Source organism: Pan troglodytes, chromosome 2, assembly GCF_028858775.2.
Source record: "Pan troglodytes isolate AG18354 chromosome 2, NHGRI_mPanTro3-v2.0_pri, whole genome shotgun sequence".
NCBI classification, from domain to species: Eukaryota; Metazoa; Chordata; class Mammalia; order Primates; family Hominidae; genus Pan; species Pan troglodytes.
This window is the reverse complement of record NC_086015.1, coordinates 152,258,880-152,279,863: the sequence shown is the minus strand read 5'-3', so window position 1 is coordinate 152,279,863 and position 20,984 is coordinate 152,258,880. Positions and strand designations below refer to the sequence as shown.

The 20,984-nt window shown below is 35.6% G+C and overlaps 1 protein-coding gene across 8 annotated transcripts in view; it reads left to right on the top strand.

The window, feature by feature from the left end:
• The window catches only part of HLTF (helicase like transcription factor), a 56,232-nt gene that overhangs the window by 3,855 nt on the left and 31,393 nt on the right, over nucleotides 1–20,984 (top strand). For all 8 annotated transcript variants that reach the window (XM_016942138.4, XM_024355746.3, XM_054681159.2 and 5 more), the window contains exons 3-10: nucleotides 6,770–6,936; nucleotides 8,470–8,603; nucleotides 9,497–9,594; nucleotides 11,168–11,242; nucleotides 11,383–11,574; nucleotides 14,493–14,588; nucleotides 17,950–18,025; nucleotides 19,295–19,388. In XM_016942138.4, the coding sequence (XP_016797627.1) occupies nucleotides 6,770–6,936; nucleotides 8,470–8,603; nucleotides 9,497–9,594; nucleotides 11,168–11,242; nucleotides 11,383–11,574; nucleotides 14,493–14,588; nucleotides 17,950–18,025; nucleotides 19,295–19,388 (932 nt within the window). The remainder of the gene's footprint in view (nucleotides 1–6,769; nucleotides 6,937–8,469; nucleotides 8,604–9,496; nucleotides 9,595–11,167; nucleotides 11,243–11,382; nucleotides 11,575–14,492; nucleotides 14,589–17,949; nucleotides 18,026–19,294; nucleotides 19,389–20,984) is intronic.

The window sequence follows — 20,984 nt, the reverse complement described above, 5'->3', positions numbered from 1 at the left end:
AATCATATTATGTATTAATAAAAATGAGATCATATTATGCCTAATGTGATTAGGAATATCATCTATATTGGACTTATAATTTCCTTGTTGATGGACATTTTTGAGTTAATCACTATTATAAAAATAATAAAAATTGAGATACTATCTTTGCATACTTGTTATTTTAACTTTTTTCTACTTTATTGAGATGTGGTTTACGTATGATAAAATGTACATATTTTAAATGTATGATCCTAGTGTTTTGACAAAGATGTATACCTGATAACTACTACCCCAATCAAGATACAGATTGTATCCGTCTCCCTCAAAGTATCTTGTATCCTATTGCATTCGTTTTTCCTTGCTCCTGCCCTAGGCAGCCACGAGTCTCATTTCTTTTCTTTTTTTTTTGTTTTTTTTGAGACGGAGTCTCGCTCTGTTTCTCAGGCTGGAGCGCAGTGGCGCGATCTCGGCTCATTGCAAGCTCCGCCTCCCAAGTTCATGCCATTCTCCTGCCTCAGCTTCCCAAGTAGCTGGGACTACAGGCACCTGCCACCATGCCCGGCTAATTTTTTTGTATTTTTGGTAGAGACGGGGTTTCACCGTGTTAGCCAGGATGGTCTGTATCTCCTGACCTCGTGATCCGCCCGCCTCGGCCTCCCAAAGTGCTGGGATTACAGGTGTGAGCCACTGCGCCCGGCCACACAAGTCTTCTATCACTATAAATAAGTTTTGCCTATTCTAGAACTTCATATACATTGAATTCTACAGTATGTACTATTTTAAGTCTGGCGTTTTTCACTCAGCATAATTTAGGTACTTCTTTGGTCTATTTTGGTTAGTTACATTTTTGAAGAAAAGCATCCATTTTATTTAGATATTCAAACTTATTCCCATAGAATTGTGCATAGTAATCATTTATCCTTATAAAATTGTAACTGTAATTTTCTGGAATTGGGGTTTGGTGGTATAATGTGTTGCTCACAAGTGGCCAGAACTCCTATTCCTGAAGGATTTTGAGTTGGAGGAACACATACTTAAACTCCCTTTTATGCCTTGGTTCTAGTTACTCTTTGCAAGTTGAAGAACCATTTTTTTGGTTGTTTTAAGTTGGTGCTCTGAACCTTAAATTTCAGTACCCTTTACTCTGAATTGTCAAATTTTGATAAAATGTGCCATTTTTTTAATGTCTGCCAGAACACAATTTTATATGCCTTATTGGCTCCGTTAAACTTTTTAAAAACTTTTTTAAAAAGGTGATTATATTCCTGTTTTTATTCTTTGTGTTACACATTCGTGTCTTTTTTATTGATTAGCTATGACATTATTTCTTTTCAAGGCAGGCTCTCTTGAATTTTTCTTAATGATTGTGTTTCTTGGCTTAATAATTACTCTTACATTCGGTTTTTCTACTTAGATTTATTTTCTTTTTATTTCTGTTGGACTTGCGATTTGAGCACTTAATTTGAGTCATTTAATCTTTTAATCTTTAAACGTGTTAAGTATTGTATTGCCTTTAGCCACCACATTTTGTTATGTAGTAGCATTCTTTATTTTTAACTCTGGTGTTTTCTTATTCTTATTTCATTTTTATTTTTTCTTTGTTTTTTTTTTTTAAAGTGTGTTTTCAATAAGCATATGGTTAAGTTTATTTTTTGACCCATCAAAGGCTTTATTTTATAATGTGGTTTATTTTTTTTTCTATTTTAAAATACAGTTATGTGTTGCTTAACAATGAAGATACTTTCTGAGAAAAGTGTTAGGTGATTTCTTTGTGGAAACAGAGTCAACAAGATGTTACTTTACTGAATACTGTGGGCAATTGTAACACATTTGTGTATTTAAGCATATATAACATGAAAAAAGTACAGTAAAAATATTGTATAAAATATGAAAAATGGTACACTTCTATAGGGCAGCCCCATTATAATCTTATGGAACAACTGTTGCATAATATATGTGGTCTGTCATTGCTGAAATGTTGTTATGCAGGGTATGACTATACTGTTATGATTAATTCTCATTCCTTTTGTTATTCTTGTCTTTGTCTTTTTGTTTTTTTATATGTCCTGTTTTTTCTTGCTGCTGGGACCATGTTTTTGTTTTTATAGTCTCCAATATTTTGGCTCATATATATTTTATTTAAAATTCTAGTAATTACTTATTTGTAACGACAGTTAACTAATTGTAATTAATGATAGCTTATTATGATAAATTACAATTATGTAATACCTTGAGATGAAATGCTCAAAAATTGTTAGTTTTGTGCCCTGCTTTTTTTTTTTGGTTATGTATTTTCTAGGATTTGCATAATCCGGTTTAAAAAAGATCATCCTGTAGGCAGTGGCAGAGGGGTGGCGACTGGGAGAGAACATAGCTCTGCCTCATAGATAATATCTCTAAAAGTCTAGAGATGAATATCTGTCTAATACTCTGTTTGGTTCTGGCTGTAATCTCTTGAGTCAGTAGATAGATGCTGGGAGAGGTTTGAAGCAGCTTTCTTGTATATTTTCAAGGAATTTTTAAAAATTGAGATACATTTATTATAAAATTTACCATTTTAAAGTGTACAGTTGAGTAGTTTTTAGAATACTCACAAGGTTGTGCAACCATCCCTACAATCTAGTTCCAAAACATTTTCATTACTCCAAAAAGAAACCTCATTCCCATTTGTAGTCACTCCCATTATCTCTACCCCTCAGTCCCTGGCAACCATGAATCAGTCTTCTTCCTGTGTATATGGATTTACCTCCTCTTGACATTTCATGTAAATGAAATGATACAATATGTGGCATTTGGGTCTGGCCTCCAATACTCATTTTTATGTTAAATAGATTTTTTTTTTAGTGTACTATTTTAATTCCCTTGTTTCTTTTACTATATATTTTGAGTTACTTATGATTGCTTTAGGGATTACAATTAACTTAATTTATAAGAACCTAGTTTGGATTAGTGCCAACTTAACAGTATATAAAAAACTTTGTGGCTGGGCATGGTGGCTCACGCCTGTAATCCCAGCGCTTTGGGAGGCCAAGGTGGGTGGATCACGAGGTTAGGAGATTGAGACCATCCTGGCCAACATGGTGAAACCCAATCTCTACTAAAAATACAAAAATTAGCTGGGCATGGTGGCACCTGCCTGTAGTCCCAGCTACTTGGGAGGCTGAGGCAGGAGAATCGCATGAACTAGGGAGTCAGAGGTTGCAGTGAGCCGAGATTGTGCGACTGTACTCCAGCCTGGTGACAGCAAGACTCTGTCTCAAAAAAACAACAACAAAGAAAACCCCAAAAAAACCTTTGCTCACAGCTCCATCCTATTGCCTTCCTTTGTGCTGTTATCCAAGTTATATCTTTATATATGTAGTGTACCTATCAACAAAGATTTATAATTATTTTATATACTTTTTAATGAGATAGGACAAAAATTACAAAAAATTATACTTAAAAATTTTTATTTTTTTAAATAATTTTTTTTTTTTTTTTTTTAGAAACTGTCATTACCCTTTTGCCCAGGCTGGTCTCAAACTTCTTTTGACAGTTTGATTATGATGTGACCAGGTGTGGATCTCTTTGAGTTTATTTTAGTTGGAGTTGTTGAGCTTCTTATATGTGTAGAGTAGTGGTTTCCATCGAATTGGGAAGGTTTTGGCTGTTATTTCTTTAAATATTTTTTCTGCCCCTTTCTCTTTTCTCCTTATGGTACTCTTATGTATGTGTGTTGGTATGCTTGATATTACAAGTTTCTGAGGCTCTGTTATGTGTCATTTTTTTGTTCCTTAGATTGTATAATCTCAATTGACCTATCTTCAGCTTTGCTGATTTTTCTTATGCCTGCTCAAATTTGCTGTTGAGTCTCTCTGGTGAATTTTTTCTTCAGTTATTGTACCTTTTGACTCTAGAATTGCTGTTTGGTGAGACATCGTTTCCATGCTTTTAGACATGCGTTTTCTTGTCGAAAGAAATGATTTGCTTTAGGTCTTTGAACTTATTTTTTTTTTTTTGAGACGGAGTCTTGCTTTGTCGCCCAGGCTGGAGTGCAGTGGCACGATCTCGGCTCACTGCAAGCTCCGCCTCCCAGGTTCACATCATTCTCCTGTGTCAGCTTCCCGAGTAACTGGGACTACAGGCACCCGCCACCTCGCCCGGCTAATTTTTTGTATTTTTAGTAGAGATGGGGTTTCACTGTGTTAGCCAGGATGGTCTCGATCTCCTGACCTCGTGATCCGCCCACCTCGGCCTCCCAAAGTGCTGGGATTACAGGCGTGAGCCACGGTGCCCGGCCAGGTCCTTGAACTTTTTAATTTTTTAGAGATAGGTTCTTGCTCTATTACCCAGGCTGGAGTGCAGTGGCGTGATCATAGCTCACTGTAACCTTGAACTCCTGCATTCAAGCAGTCCTCCCACCTCAGACTCCTGAATAGCTGGGACTACAGGCATGTACCACCATACCTGGCTAATTTTTCTATTTTTATTTTGTAGAAATGGGGTCTTGCTATGTTTCCCAGGCTGGTCTCAAATTCCTGGCCTCAAGAGATCCTCACACTTCAGCCTCCTAAAGTGCTGGGATTACAAGTGTGAGCCACCATGCCCAGCCCCTTTGAACATATTTAAAATAACTGACTTAAATTCTTTTTCTACTATGTCAAACATCTATACTTTCTTGGGGACAGTTGACATTGATTGCTTTTTTTTCCCTGTGTATAGACCATACTTTCTTATTTTTTTTGCATGTCTTGTACTTTTTTTCTTGAAAAATTGACATTTTAAATAATGTGGCAGCTCTGGAAATCAGGGTGGTTTGTTGTTGCTGAGTTTTGTAATTAGTGTGTGTTTGTTAGGCTTCCAGGGTGGTTTGTTGCTGAGTTTTGTAATTAGTGTGTGTTTGTTAGTGACTTTCCTGAATTAATTCTGTGATGTCTATCCTTTATCGTGTGTGGTCACTGAAGTCTGTACTTGGTTAGCTTAGCGGTCAGCTGATGATTGTGCTGGAACAAATAAATCGTACATTCTTTGCTGAGAACTTCTGTATGTTAGGGCATTCCTTCAACACTCTAAGGCCCCTGACAACTCTGCTTTAGCTTTCACTTCTGGCTTGTTTAAATGCTCAAGTTCAGGCAAAGGTGAGCGTTTAGGGCCTTCTCAGGTCTTTCTTGAGAATGTGCACAGCCCTGGTCATGCATACCAGCCCTGTGCTTGCTTACGGCCTTCTAGATTTCCAGAAATACATTGGAGCTTTTCAAAGCCCTCACAGACATCTCATTCCCTAGCTCTTCTTTATAAGCCTTTTTGTTTTTTTGCTTCAGCTGTTATCCACTGCCTCAGGTAGCCATGAAGTTAAAACACTTTCCTGTAAAATTGTTTTGACAAACATCCGCCCAAGGGAGGTTTTTTTGTACTTGGTGAGCTCAGAGGTTAAATACAGTCAGCCTTGCAAGTGGGGTCTTCCGGGGAACTTCAGGAGAATAACAGTTCTTTGGGAATGAATCTCAGAAAGAACTGTAACTCCATTCTCTTTTTTTCTGGTGACTGCCAGGCTTTACCTAGGATCCCAACAAGCTATTATATTTATTTATTTATTTATTTATTTTGAGATGAAGTCTCGCTCTGTCACCAGGCTGGAGTGCGGGGGCGCTATCTTGGCTCACTGCAACCTCTGCCTCCCGGGTTCAAGTGATTCTCCTGCCTCAGCCTCCCGAGTAGCTAGGACTACAGGCGCGTGCCACCACACCCAGCTAATTTTTGTATTTTTAGTAGAGACGGGGGTCTCACCATGTTGGCTAGGATGGTCTTGATCTCTTGACCTCGTGATCTTCCCACCTCGGCCTCCCAAAGTGCTGGGGGCGTGAGCTACTGTGCCTGGCCGTGAGCTATTTTTAAAGGCTACAGGATTGCTGGGGATGGGACTGAAGTACTGATATTCAGCTGTTCATTCTTTTTATTCTTGAATAAATGTTACCCAGATTTCTGCAAGCCTTTGATTTAGTTCTCAGTGTTCTGAAACATTTGATTCTGACAAATAATTTATCTAGTTTTTTTGTTGCCTTTATTGAGGAATTTTTGAAAGTCCTCATTCTACCATTCTTTATTGTGTTACCCTCCTTCAGTTTTTAAAAATATACATCATAATATTTAAGTTACATCATACAGTTTTTAATAAAGTAGAATCAGAATGGCATGAGTTGAAGAAGGCTGGATATATTTTTCTTACCTAGTTCCATCCTGACTTATAAATGCCTTATTCCCTGACTTTTATATTCTGGAGAATTGAGGTTCAGGAACCACCCAGTGTGGGTTCAGATCCTAGCTCTGCTACCTTTTAGCTTTGTGACCTTGGGCAAGTTACTTTTCTGTGCTTCAGTTTCTTCATTTGTAAAATGGGAATAATGATAGTACCTCCCAATAGAGCTGTGAGGATTTAAAAAGTCAGTCTGTGCAATGTACTTAGACCAATGCTTGGCACATAGTAAGCGCTCAATAAGGGTTGGCTATTTTTCAGAAGTTATGATGTTGAAAATTTTAGATAATTTGAATTTGCTAGTTTACATTTGACTATTTTTTAAGACATTAAGGATTCGTTAACTTCCTAATGAATATAGATTAGAAAAATAATATTAAGGAGTCATAATAGTATATATTAATATTTCTGTAGTTTATGTCTAGAAAATATATTTTTCTTATGTGCAGTGTTTAGCAGTAGCATTAAAAAATGAATGGAAATCCTGGATAAAGTATAACAAAGTTATTGTCTATTATTTATAATGTAATATTATCTGTTTATCATTTTTATTAGGTTAATAATAATGAAATGGTTGCATTACAACGAGATCCTAATAACCCTTATGATAAGAATGCAATTAAAGTAAACAATGTGAATGGAAATCAAGTTGGCCATTTAAAGAAAGAGCTTGCAGGTGCTTTGGCCTATATCATGGACAACAAATTGGCACAAATTGAAGGGTAATGTACTTTCAGAATTTAGTTTTAATAATTGTGAATTATAGTCATCTTTGAACTTGTTAGGGCTTCTTGTTAGAGCCTATAAAGGTATGCTAACAATTTCTATCACTGTACTTTTGGTACGTGTTAAATAAATGTTTTATTTCTCCTTTTACATACTTCTCCTACCCCAGCCATCAAACAATTGTCCTCTCATTTTCCTATGGAATTATTACCATGGAGAAAATAGACCTTGGTTCAAATATTAGGAAGTACATTCCATTTCTCCAAACCTTTTGGTACCTAGGTTTAGGAATTTGGAAGTGTTTGTTTGTTTATTTATTTATTTATTTATTTTGAGATGAAGTCTCACTCTGTTGCCTAGGCTGCAGTGCAGTTGTGTGATCTCGGCTGACTGCAACCTCCGCCTCCAGGGTTCAAGCAACTCTCCCTGCCTTAGCCTCCTGAGTAGCTACAGGTGCCTGCCACCATGCCCAATTAATTTTTGTATTTTTTAGTAGAGACAGAGATTTGCCATGTTGGCCAGGCTGTCTCGAACTCCTGACCTCAGGTGATCTGCCCGCCTCGGCCTCCCAAAATGCTGGGATTACAGGCGTGAGCCACCGTGCCCAGCCTGGAAGTGTTTGTTTATATCAGAGGTTATAAACTGGTATTCTGTGATATGATGTAGGTGAACTGCATTTTGCCCTGCAGTGTTTTAGACATTTTTTCGTTCAGTACTAATTATTGAAATAGCTAAGTCTGCATTTTATACATATTAATTTATTTTCTTAAATACAAAAAACTTATTTTTCTCTTGACAAGTGGGAAATCTGGCAATGCAGGATGAGTTGTCACTTCCATATGACAATAGTTGACTGGAACTCTCCCTTTAGCTAGGGCATATGCTCTCCCAGTTTTATCACCTGTTTCTTTTTTCTTTTTCTAAACTCTTTCAGTCTTTCAGTTACCTTTTCTCTTTTAGGCATTTGTACTTGTGATCTCAATTTAAGTATCTGGAATATTTAGGATCTTGATATTCTAATTCTAATTTTTAGGATATTCATATAATCCTAGGTGAGTTTGGAAGAGAAAATAAATGCTCATAATGTCTCACTTTGTTTTCTCCTTTTTCAGTTTATCAGGTTTTTCAGTTATTGAGAATAACTTAGTGAATCACAAGTTCTTGCATTTCCCATTTTCCAAGCAGAATGAGTTACTACCCTCAGTGGTTCTGTTAGCCAAACTCTACCCTTTGATTTAACTTATTTTACTTATATTACAATCTTGTTTACAGGCCATCCTTGCATTTTTAAAACTGCTTTATTCCATTTTCTCAATTTTTTCTGGCACTCTGTTTCTAAAAATCACTCTTCTGATTGTTTATGGTTCTATTTCGTTTCCTTTTTTTCTTTCATGTCTGCCCAACTAGTTCCTTATTACTTTACTTCAATGTAAAATGTAAATGATACACTTAAAATATTGAACTAATTCTTAATGGGGATAAAAAGTAATGCTTCTGATTTCCCTTTCTTTTTCTCCCAAATATAATAGGGTAGTTCCTTTTGGTGCAAACAATGCTTTTACCATGCCTCTGCATATGACTTTTTGGGGAAAAGAAGAAAATAGAAAAGCGGTTTCAGATCAGTTGAAGAAACATGGATTTAAATTGGGTCCTGCACCAAAAAGTAAGTTTAGGGTTTCACTTAATATTATTCTGATATTGTAAGATGCAGGGATTATGAAACATTTATTCTCTCTTGGAGTTTGTTGGCTAATTTGTGCTCAAGGCTCCAAGGTACAACTTTTTTTCAGGAGTCTTTTTGAGGAAATCTCTGATTTTTCCTTTTGCCTCTATTGAAATAGATTCACACATAAAAATATACACAGTACGAGTGAGGGGATATTAAAAAAATTAAAGAAAAAGTATATATGCAATGAAGTCTCATATATACCCTCCCCTAATTTTCCCTAATGGTAACATCTGGAAACCCCTGACTTTAAACATTCTTTTTGATAAATTTTAGGCAAAAATAATCTTCTGATAGCGAATGAAAAGGATTGCTTGGCAAGAGTTTGTTCAAATAATGTGGAATTACTTGTTTTTTTTAGTGATTTAGTGTTTAGCTTTTAAAATACCTCTAAAATACAAGGCTTTTAATGCAGTTTGTTATGCACGTTTTATTTATTTATTTGTGTATATATTTTGAGACAGAGTCTTGCTCTGTCACCCAGGCTAGAGTACAGTGGCCACGATCAGTGGCTGAGTGCAACCTTGACCTCCTGGGCTCCAGCAGTCCTTCCACCTGAGCCTCCTGAGTAGCTGGGACTACAGGCGCACACCATCACGCTCTGCTAATTTTTGTATTTTTTGTAGAGACAGAATCTCACCATGTTGCCCAGGCTAGTCTCAAACTACTGGACTCAGGCAAACCACCTGCCTTGGCCTCCCAAAGTGCTTGGGTTACAGGCATGAGCCACAGCACCCAGCCCTGTTAATGCACATTTTAAAAGCTACTTAATAAAAGATAAAAACCTACTTTATTTGATGGCTTTATTCTTTTTATTTTGTAAATTATAGCTTTAGGATTCAATTTGGAAAGTGGTTGGGGCTCTGGAAGAGCTGGACCAAGCTATAGTATGCCAGCGCATGCTGCAGTACAGATGACAACTGAACAGGTGTGCTTCTCTTTTATTTTGTAATCTAAAAGTGAATTTTAAATGTTGCAGGTTTGTATTTAAAAGAACAGGATGAATATGTACGTGTGGGTATTTGTGGTCTTCAAATATATTAAGTTATAATGAAACATGTTATAGAATAAATAGAATATATATATGTTAACATTTTATATAAAAAGTACTGATAAGGAATAAATCCATACGTGAACATTTGTACCTAACATACAAAACACACACGTTCCTGTTTATGCATGGCATATTTTTGTATTTGAAATGTTTTAAATGTTCAAGTAGTAATTTTAAGAAAAAAATTGAAGCTGAGACTTAACTCCTTTCAGTAATTTTGCAAATGCAGTGCTAAAGATTTAACTCCAAATTCTTCACATTGTCTAATTTGTAATTTAGGATGAGTTATGCTGAATTTCTTTGAAAAAAAAGTATATAAAGTAAATTAATGCAGATCAATTTAAAAATAACATTAAAACTTTTTTGATGTTTGTATCTACCAGTGTTAGTCCTTTTATCTACTAATTGTAGTTACCATATTTACCCTGCTTATTGTTAGAAGGACTTGAGCTTGTTTCTGGTAGATAAGCCCCAGGTTACTTCTGATTTTTTAGACCTGGCCTGATTTTTTCTGAGCTGCTGCTGTGTTCATGTGTTAATTTTCAAAAATATCTGTATCACATATATGTTGATATAAAATTGGACTAACCTAGTTTAAATAGTCAATTAAGTTAGCATAATAATAAAACTATCCTATAGTGCATGGCAAGTTCCTTATTGCCGTAATAATAAATGGAATGTCATTGACCTGGTAGGACTGAGAAAATACTTTGAATACAACTGATAGCATCACAGAATTTTAATGGCAGAAGGAACCTTAGAGACAATCTAAATTTAGTTCATCCCTTTCATTTTATAGGAATAAGACATGGGGCCATAAAGGTCAAGTCTTGCTGAAACTTACATATAAGCTTATTTGTGATAAAACTGTGACTGAAACTCGGGACTTAAAATTCTTTTATATTCTTTTACCTCCTAACAACTAAAGCACCTGTTCATTCGCTCTTCAGTGAGTAGTGTAATCTTAGAGTTGATTTATGTGCCTTTTTGGCGTTTGACTAGTTTGTGGTTTTTAAATTTAATTTAATTTCAATTTCTTAATTTTTTGAGACAGGGTCTCACTTTCTTGCCCAGGCTGGAGTGCAGTGTCATAATCATGGTTCACTCTATCCTCTACCTACTAGGCTGAAGTGATCCTCCCATCTCAGCATCCCTAGGAGCCAGAGCTACAGGCATTCACCCCCATGCCTGGCTAATTTTTTACAAATTTTTTTTGTAGAGATGGGATCTCTCACTATGTTATCCAGGCTGGTCTCAAACTCCTGAGCTCAAGTGATCCTCCCACCTTGGTCTCCCAAAGTGCTGAGATTATTGGCATGAGCCACCACTCCTGGCCCGTTTGACATTAACGCCAGTTAATTAACTAAATGATTTCAAATCTGACTTAAATGCAAGTATTATTTTAATTAGTTTGTTTTACATTGTTTCTTGTTGCTGTTTATTGTAGCTTAAAACAGAATTTGACAAATTGTTTGAAGATTTAAAAGAAGATGATAAAACCCATGAAATGGAACCAGCTGAGGTATTGAACCAATATTTTTTATTTAAGACTACTCAGAATGTTTAAATATACTTAGAATCTACTTTTTGTTTAATCACAGGATCTGCATGTGAAAAAAGGAATGGCTTAATGTATTTCCCTTTATGACTTTTTATTTATAGGCTATTGAAACACCACTGCTTCCACATCAAAAACAAGCTCTAGCTTGGATGGTGTCACGGGAAAACAGCAAAGAACTTCCACCATTCTGGGAACAGCGAAATGACTTATACTATAACACAATAACAAATTTTTCTGAGAAGGACCGACCAGAAAATGTCCATGGAGGAATTTTAGCTGATGATATGGGTTTGGTAATTATTTTTTTCTTTAGTTAATAAAATCTAATTTTGTGATTATGATTTTCTAGAAAGTAATTTTGAAGTAAAAAGAGATAGGAATATGTTGGTACCAGTTTGGGACTAGATTTTACTATCTTTGTAGAACACAGTTTTTCCTATAGTTTTTACTTAAAATAGTGGTATAAAGATGTGTTCCTCAGTTTTCTTTTTTTTTTTTTGAGATGGAGTCTTGCTCTGTCACCCAGGCTGGAGTGCAGTGACGCGATCTTGGCTCACTGCAGCCTCCGCCTCCCAGGTTCAAGCAGTTCTCCTGTCTCAGCCTTCCAAATAGCTGGGATTACAGGCATGTGCCACCATGCCCAGCTAATTTTTGTATTTTTAGTAGAGACAGGGTTTTACCACGTTGGCCAGGCTGGTTTTGAACTCCTGACTTCAAGTGATCCGCCCGCCTTGGCCTCCCAAAGTGCTGGGGTTACAGATGTGAGCCACCCTGCCTGGCCATGTTTCTCAATTTTCTTTGCTCTTTGAAATTCAGGGTGACCTGTCTTTCATAGGTTTTCTTTTAAAAAGTAAAGACAAAACAATGTTATGTGAAATTGTATTCCATCACAAATATTGTGGTATGCAGAGTATTAAATAGATACTTATGTGTCCTTACACTAGCAGTTTTTATATTTTTCAGTCTCAGTAACCCTTTCTACTCATAAAAATTACTGATCTCAAAGAGCTTTTGCTTTTGTGTGCTGTTATCAGTAGTTATAGTATTAGGCAGTGGTAGCTAAAGATAGCAGTACAAACTCATTGCTTGTTAACATAAATAGCATATTTTTAAAAGAAAAATAACTATGCCAAAACATTAACAATTTTGTTGCAACAACTGGCATTGTTTCACATTTTTGCACATCTCTGTGTTTGGCCGAATAGATGGCAGCTGAATTCTCACCTGCTTCTTCATTCAGTCTGTTCTGTTAGGTTGTTTTGGTTGAAGTATATGAAGAAAATTTGTCCTTACGACGGTATGTTGCTGTAAAGAGAGGAGTATTGTAATAGCTTTTTAGATAATTGCAGATTTCTTTGATATACTGCATCAAAATTCAATAAATATTAGTTTATTAAAGGTTAATTGTTGTAATATGGAACGCTAAATCGTATCAGTGAGCTTTTTATACCGTTTCATTAAAATCTATTTGTGTATCTTGCTCATTGAATGGATATTTTACCCATGTATGATTTTATAACACCAGGCATTGCTCATTTAGAAAATGTTGGTTCATTGAGTTGGGCAGACCTACTAAATGTTGATGTATTTCATATGCAATATCCAAAACTTACATTCATTAATATTACCACTGATGTTATTAGAAAATCATTTACATTTTGGGAAGGCACTATGTTCATAGTGTCACACACAACTTTTCCAACATTCTAATTTTCTATTGAAAACTCACATTTTATCATTGACAAGCTCAGTTGTTTCCTTTGTAGATGACAGCCTCACTTTGTTCATTTTCTAGAAAGTATCTTTCAGACACTCAGTCGTGATTGATAGTTGTCATTCAAGTAAAAATGGTGTCGCATGAAAAAAGTGACTAGTTGAGCTTATAACTCCCATCTTGAGTGATTTTTCTCTAGCTAACCCTCATAGTTTGATATGCAACAGAAGTAGTTCATATGTAGTTTCCATTTCACTACACAGAATATTAAAAAGATTTGTACTGAAGTAATGAGACTTAATAAAATTAATGTGTACTGCTTCGTCAAGAACATTCTTCTTTTTTTTTTTTTTTTTTTTTCTTGAGATGGAGTTTCACTCTTGTTGCCCAGGCCGGAGTAATGGTTCAGTCTTGGCTCACTGCACCCTCTGCCTCCCAGGTTCAAGTGATTCTCCTTCCTCAGCCTCCCAAGTCGCTGGGATTACAGGCATGCGCCACCACACCTAGCTAATTTTTTGTATTTAGTAGAGACGGGGTTTCACCGTGTTGGTCAGGCTGGTCTTGAACTCCTACCTCAGGTGATCCACCCGCTTCGGCCTCCCAAAGTGCTGGGATTACAGGACTGAGCCACTGTGCCCAGCCAAGAACATTCTTAAGGAAAACTTTTTTTTTTTAACTGTATGTGGCAGTTAAGAATATGATGACTAGTACTAATATACCTTAGTGCCAACTGCTTTGTTTTATGCTGAGGCACTTTTTTGACCATTGCTATTTGGGCTTTTTGTAGGATTAGTGCAGATGTTAACAGAGTAAGGTCTGTCTTAGTAGTATTATAAAAACAGTTTTGATTTCGCATTTTCATGAAGGGCTCCTGGGAAACCCTCCCCATCCCCAGTGGCCTGTGGACCACACTTTGAAAACTGCTGTTATTTACACTGCTTTAAAATTGCCAGAGATTTACTAATGTATTGCCAACTATGAATTAAGCTGCAGTAAATATTGAAAAATCACATGCTTCCACTTAAGAAAAATGCATAAGAAATATATCTTTTATGCTTTATGGAGAAGTTATGACTTTTAAGCTTGGTATTATCTTTAAGTCAAATTTTAATAAAATGATTATATGCATACTGGAATTACTAATCACTTTAGCTCCGAACTTCATGGGAAATGAGTAGTTATAAATAGTTGCATGATAAAAATCAAGAGTTCAGGATTAAATGTAGAATTGTAGAATAGCAGTCATTCAATAAAATGACACTTCTCAGAGATACTTGTAGTATTTTATAGTGCAAATCATTTAATAATTCCCTAATAATGCAGTGGGGGAAAGCATTTTCTAACTAAATGAAATACTCATTTTTCATTAATATACAGTACACTTTTGTGATCTTGAATGATATTTGATATTCGATTACTTGATTTTAAAATGGGAATGTTTTTCTGGTGAACTGGGTTTCACAATCTGACCATTTATCTTTTTAAAACATTTTTAAGGGTAAAACTCTTACAGCCATTGCAGTAATCCTTACCAACTTCCATGATGGCAGACCTCTTCCTATTGAAAGAGTTAAAAAGAATCTACTGAAGAAGGTAAAGTAGTAGTAAGTGCGCTTTATGTGAAACCTCCAGTTTATTGTGAAATCTTTAAATTTCATCATTAAAAAAAACTACCAAGAAATTGTGTTTTCAGAAATGCGATGAATGGTCTCTCTGTCTTTTATGTGTTGCTGATAAGAATGAAAGTTCATGTCACATTCTTTTTACGTTTTCAGACAAGGTGTGGCTCTGTTGCCCAGGCTGGAGTGCAGTGGCGCAATCTCAGCTCACTGTAACCTCTGCTTCCCGGGCTCAAGTCATGGGATTTCGCCATGTTGTCCAGGCTGGTCTCGAACTCATGAGCTCAAGCCATCTACCTGCCTCAGCCTCCCAAAGTGCTGGGGCTATAGGTGTGAGCCACCAGCAGGTATCACATTCTTGAGAACAATTGATAATTTGTATCAGGAGTCTTAAAATTGTTTATAATCTTTGAACAATTTTGCCAGTCAATAATGCCATTTCTAAGAAACTATCTGAAAGGAGTTACCAGAAATTCATTTTTTCCAAAGAAAATACAGGTTTTTGTTTTTTTTTTTTCCCCTCAACATTGTTTTAAAGGCTGGGCATAGTGACTGGCACCTGTAGTTCCACCTACTTGGGAGGCTGAAGCAGGAGGATTGCTGGAGCCCAGGAGTTTGAGCCTATGGTCAGCTATGATTGCACTATTGCACTCCACCCTCAGTGACATTGTGAGACCCTGTCTCTAAAACAAATAAAAATAAAATAAAGGTGGACAATTTGAAACATCTTTTGACAAGGGAACAGTTAAACGATATAGCCATAAAACTTACTATTATGTAACCATTAAGTATTATTTTTGATGAATAATCACTTTCATGATTCTTTTTAGTTAAAAAATGACAGGTACAAATCTTTGTGTGGAGTTTGGTTCCTCACTTTGTAAATAATATATTCATGTGTGTTTTAAGTCCATTCACTACACTATCTGTACCAAAATGTTAATAATAACTTATGTCCTAGTGATGAGAATAAGGGTGACTTTTCTTGAAAATTTGTGTGTGTGTGTATATATATATACATATATATGTATATAATATAAACATACATTTATATTTGGTTTCTAAGAATTAAAAATTAGTTTAGTGAGAAAAATAAATGTTACTAGAGAGGAACAGTTACTTCTTTTCTTACCTGAAAATTCAAGTAACTTAAATAGAAGGAAATAGCAAAAAGATGTATGCAATATACTTCTTTTCTGAACTCTTCTGAATTACCATTCTTCCTAGTTTTTAGTTTTCAGAGAAGGCAGTACATCAGTTTCCTGTCAGTGCTATTGAGATTTTATTTTATTAATGTCTGCACTTAGTTTTACTTCTTACTTTCTACTTTTATTGAGAGTTAAACCTGTTGAAGTCTCAGGTTCAATTCCTCACCCTGAGCAACCTAATGTTTTTTGTCTTGTTCTTCCTACATTTGGTTATTGAAACTGAAGTTTTAGGTTACCAGATTTGATAGAAGCACATAAGACTACTTACAGCTTTAGTCTCAATTATTAATTGAGAAATTATCAATTAACAATAAGGATTTCTCTTATTTTTCCCCAAGATAAGTTATATATTTAAAGTGTGTTTTATAGTAGAAAGGTTTTAGAATATTTGGGTTGCTACATTAATTGAAATGGCAGCTGAAGATGTGATTTCCAGCCAGGGATTTATTTAAAAAAAAAAAAAATTGTCACTCTTTCAAGTATGTTTAGATATTCCAAACATAAGTAGACTGAAATATTGATTTAAATTCCCCTAGATTCTAACATACTATTATTTCATCCAGCTTGGACTTGATAAAAAGTTTATCTTTGAACTTTATAGAGAAAAAGTTTGCTGAGCAAAATATTTTAATATAAAGAATAATGCAAAGCTGGGCATAGTGACTCATTCCTGTAATCCCAGCACTTTTGGAGGCTGAGGCGGGCAGATCACCTGAGGTTAGGAGTTCAAGACCAGTCTGACCAACATGGTGAAGCCCTGTCTCTACTGAAAATACAAAATTAGCTGGGCGTGGTGGCGCATGCCTGTAATCTCAGTTACTTGGGAGGCTGAGGCAGGAGAATCACTTGAACTCAGGAGGTAGAGGTTTCAATGAGCCGAGATTGTGCCGTTGCACTCCAGCCTGGGCAACAAGAGTGAAACTCTGTCTCAGAAAAAAAAAAAAACAAGATGAATGCAAAGGACATCCTTTATGTTTGAGTAAACATTTAGTTTTTTTGCATACTGTTTAATATAAATGGTTATAGTAATTATTGAAGACTTGATAGGATGTTTGATGAAAAGCATTTTTACCATCTCTTTCTTGGAGCTAATGCTTAGACATTAACTGTCTAAAGTAACTCTTCTAGTTACGTATCTCTAAAAATATTGTATTTGGGATTTTAAATTAATTTAATTTTATTTTTTGAGACAGAGGGAGTGCAGTGGCGCAATCTTGGCTCACTACAACCTCCACCTCCTCAGTTCAAGCAATTCTCCTGCCTCAGCCTCCCAAGTAGCTGGGATTACAGGTGCCCGCCACCATGCCTGGCTAATCTGTGTCTATTTAGTAGAGACAGGGTTTTGCCGTGTTGGCCAGGCTAGTCTCGAGCTCCTGATCTTAGGTGATCCGCCGCCTCGGTCTCCCAAAGTGCTGGCATGAGCCACTGCGCCCGGCAGATTTTTAATTTTTTTTATTGGTACCTTTAAAGAGGATGAACCTTTTCTACCACATTTTTAGTAAGACTCAACTCTAAGGGGGGATTTTTTAAGTGCTTACAATTCAAATTTTATAAAATTGTTTTCAATTCATGTACATTGGTGCCTTTGGAAACAAAGGTACATTGGAAAAGAAAAAGAAAATGGGCTAGCAGGAAAATACCCCATGGAGTAAGAAGAGAGGACACTCTGGGACCTGTACTATTATATATTAGAGTTATTTGCCCTGCAAATTCTAGAGAAAAAGAGGATGACAATGGCAGCCTCATTAAAGATCTGAACATGGAACATTGGTTTGAAAAGTTTGAAGTCTGAGAATTCTTAATTATAAAGTAAATCCCAGTTCTTGAATTTTTCTCACAATAATGTGTCATTTATAATTGAGATTTGCTTTCGGTATTCCTTTCGAAAAGGTGAAGGCCAAGTAGTTTTATTTATTTATTTTTTTTTGAGATAACCCGTGAAAACATTTTAAATCAATTTGTATATTTTCCTCTCCACTTATTCACCCTCCCCTTCAGTTGCTCCAGAATTGGGTAGCAATTTAAGTCGTTTTTATTATGCAAAGTAAAGCAATATAAAACAGAATGCATTTAAAGTTATTTAAAACTGATAGCAGTACTGTTTAAGAAATATGCCTATTTACCCAGGAATGTAATGTTAACGATGACTCTATGAAACTTGGAGGAAACAATACCAGTGAAAAGGCAGATGGACTAAGCAAAGGTAAATGCTCATTTTGAAATGATCCAATATTTGATCTGGTAAACTTTAATTTGAATATGACCCAATATTTGATTTGCGTTTTTTCAGCCTAATATTGTAATTCTAGTTTTGGCTTTGTACTGTACAAAAATTTAGGATCTCTTTTTTAAAAGGTCTTCCCTGAGTACTGATAGGAAAGGTTTCATGAAGGAGATGATTGAATTGGGTAGTATAACATTTAGAGAACTGGGGAAGAGCATTTTGGGTTGTGAAAAAAAATCTCATGAAAGGGTACTTTAAAAAGAGCATGTTTTATTCTGGGACCTCAGTGAATTTTATTGTATTTAAAATGTAATATGCATGGATAACAGCAGATAATGCTAGAAAGCTAGCTTTAGAGCCAAATTCTGAAGTCATAGGAGAAATGGAAAGAGATCTGTGGATTTTACAGTTAAATGACCCTCATAAAGCTAATTTCTGAAGATAGATTAGAGCAGACTGAAAATATTTTAAGAGTAGTAGGTGAAAAATTGTAAATAACAATTGGTGCTATTACTTAAGTTTGGGATAGGAAAGAAATAGAAAGGTGGCTGAGTTAGGGTAAGATGAGGTTTTTTTTGTTTTTGATTTTGTTCTGTGGTCTAACTCATCTACCTAGATGAGTTAGGTAGATGAGTTAGCAGTAGAAGGAAAGAAGTAAGGTTGAAGGAAAGTATAGATAAATGAGTGGATTAAAAGATAGGAAAATTGAGATTTTTATGGAAGATACCTTCTCATTTTCTTTGTAAAGTGAAATAGGTCATCTTGGAATAAAAGGAGTTATAATCTAGGCAAAGGGGTCAATGTAGTATGGATCATTCTGGTATGGATCATGCTGATAAATGGGTAGGGGAGCTGAACAGTGTTTAGTAAAAAGAGTTACCAAGTGACACAAGGTGACATCTGAGATTTGAACATGTAAATTTATAACAGCACCTATTTGTGGTTCTGTTGATTTTTTTTTCCAATAGCTCTTAGCTGCCTTGGTACAGCAAGACATTCAGCTAGTGTGGGGATGGGCTGGATGAGTACAAAGAAAAGACTGGGTCATAAAAATTTGAAGGTACTTTCTAATTAGAAATGAGGAAATACTAGATTAGGAAAAAAGTAGAGAAAATAGAGTAATGAAAGGAATGAAGATGTTAAGAAAACTGAAAATCAGTAATTAGAAAACCAAGGTTTTAAGAGGGATAATACTAGTTTCTAAGACACCTTACTAATACTTTATATTTGCATTTTTCTTTGAAATAGAAGCATCTAGATGTAGTGAACAACCCAGTATTTCAGATATCAAGGAGAAGAGTAAGTTTCGCATGTCAGAATTGTCTAGCTCCCGCCCCAAAAGGTAAACTATTATGGTTTGATTATGTCATATGTTTATTTAGACTCTGTTTTCTTATGTGTAAAAGAGATAGAGGCTGGGCAAGGTGGCTCACACCTGTAATCCCAGCACTTTGGGAGGCCGAGGCAGGTGGATCATGAGGTCAGGAGATTGAGACCATCCTGGCTAACACAGTGAAACCCCGTCTCTACTAAAAATAGACAAAAATTAGCCAGGCGTGGTGGTGGGCGCCTGAAGTCCCAGTTACCCAGGAGGCTGAGGCAGGAGAATGGCGTGAACCCGGGAGGCAGAGCTTGCAGTGAGTTAAGATCGCACCACTGCACTGCAGCCTGGGTGACAGAGTGAGACTCCGTCTCAAAAAAAAAAGAAAAAGAGAGAGATAGAGATGACCATGACCCTTATATTTGTTAAGTAGTTCTTTCAAATACATTCTTTTATTTGAAACTACCAAGATCACTATGACTTAGGCAGATAGAGTATTCTCATTTTACAGATGAAGAAGAATGATACTGACCTATAAAAGAAATGAATTGGTAAATTTTAATAATCACTCATCTTTCTACTACTTTTTTTCTATTTTGTCAAGGAACTAAGATCTAGATCTTGGGATTTTTGCTTTTTTTTGAGATTTTAGAAGTTTTCTTTATGGATTTAAGGGGATGAAAACTGAAGAATATTTTATTAGATAACTTGACAAAAGCATTCTTGATCGTTTCAGTTCTTCACATGTAGTGGAAATAAGACATGATAAAGTTATTTGTGGACAGTATTATATTAACATAGACTAGAGGGAGAATTTGAATAAAAGATGTAATTCCCCTCTGATCTTGTCTTGAATCTGTTAACTTTACAAACTTCATTTATCTTCTGAAGTAGGTCTAAAAATTGGGCTTTTGTTGTATTGTCTACCATCAGTATCTACACAAGTCATCGCAAATTTGTCTCTGCTAGCTATTTCATCAACAAAGGTTTTGAAACTGGCTATGTTAATTGTTCTGTCATTAATAGCTGTCTGAACTAAGCACAAAGCCAGCACTCATCAGTGTTATCTAAATCTAATTGCTTCAGATTTAGATAAATGACAAATGTTACAACTTTGAACTTATCATAAACCTGGGTAACACAACACTGTTAATTGGACAAGATCAGATTAAAGGACATAGAAATAATAATGGTGAGGACATGAGAAAAACTTAACAACAGCTGACACACATGTTATAGCTAATAGTTATGTTATTGTGTAACAGGCACTCTTTTAGGGGCTTTTGCATGTAGTAACATTTTATTCTATGAGGATTATATTTTTATTTCTATTTTTCTTATGAGGAAACAGGCATTGAAGAATATTAGGTAATTTACTTAAAATCACATAACAAATTACTGGTGGAATGAGGATTTAAAGCTAGGCAGTCTGACTTCAGAATTTATTGCTCTTAGGCACTTAATCACTGTTAAACTTTCTACACAAAATTTATGAAATTTTCTATTGTGAAAGAATTACATTTTTGCCTTTTGGCTGCTTATTTCATTGTGTTAGAAGTATTTTCTTTGATAAGAGCCAATTCTTTTTTCTTTTCTTTTCTTTTTTTTTTTTTTGAG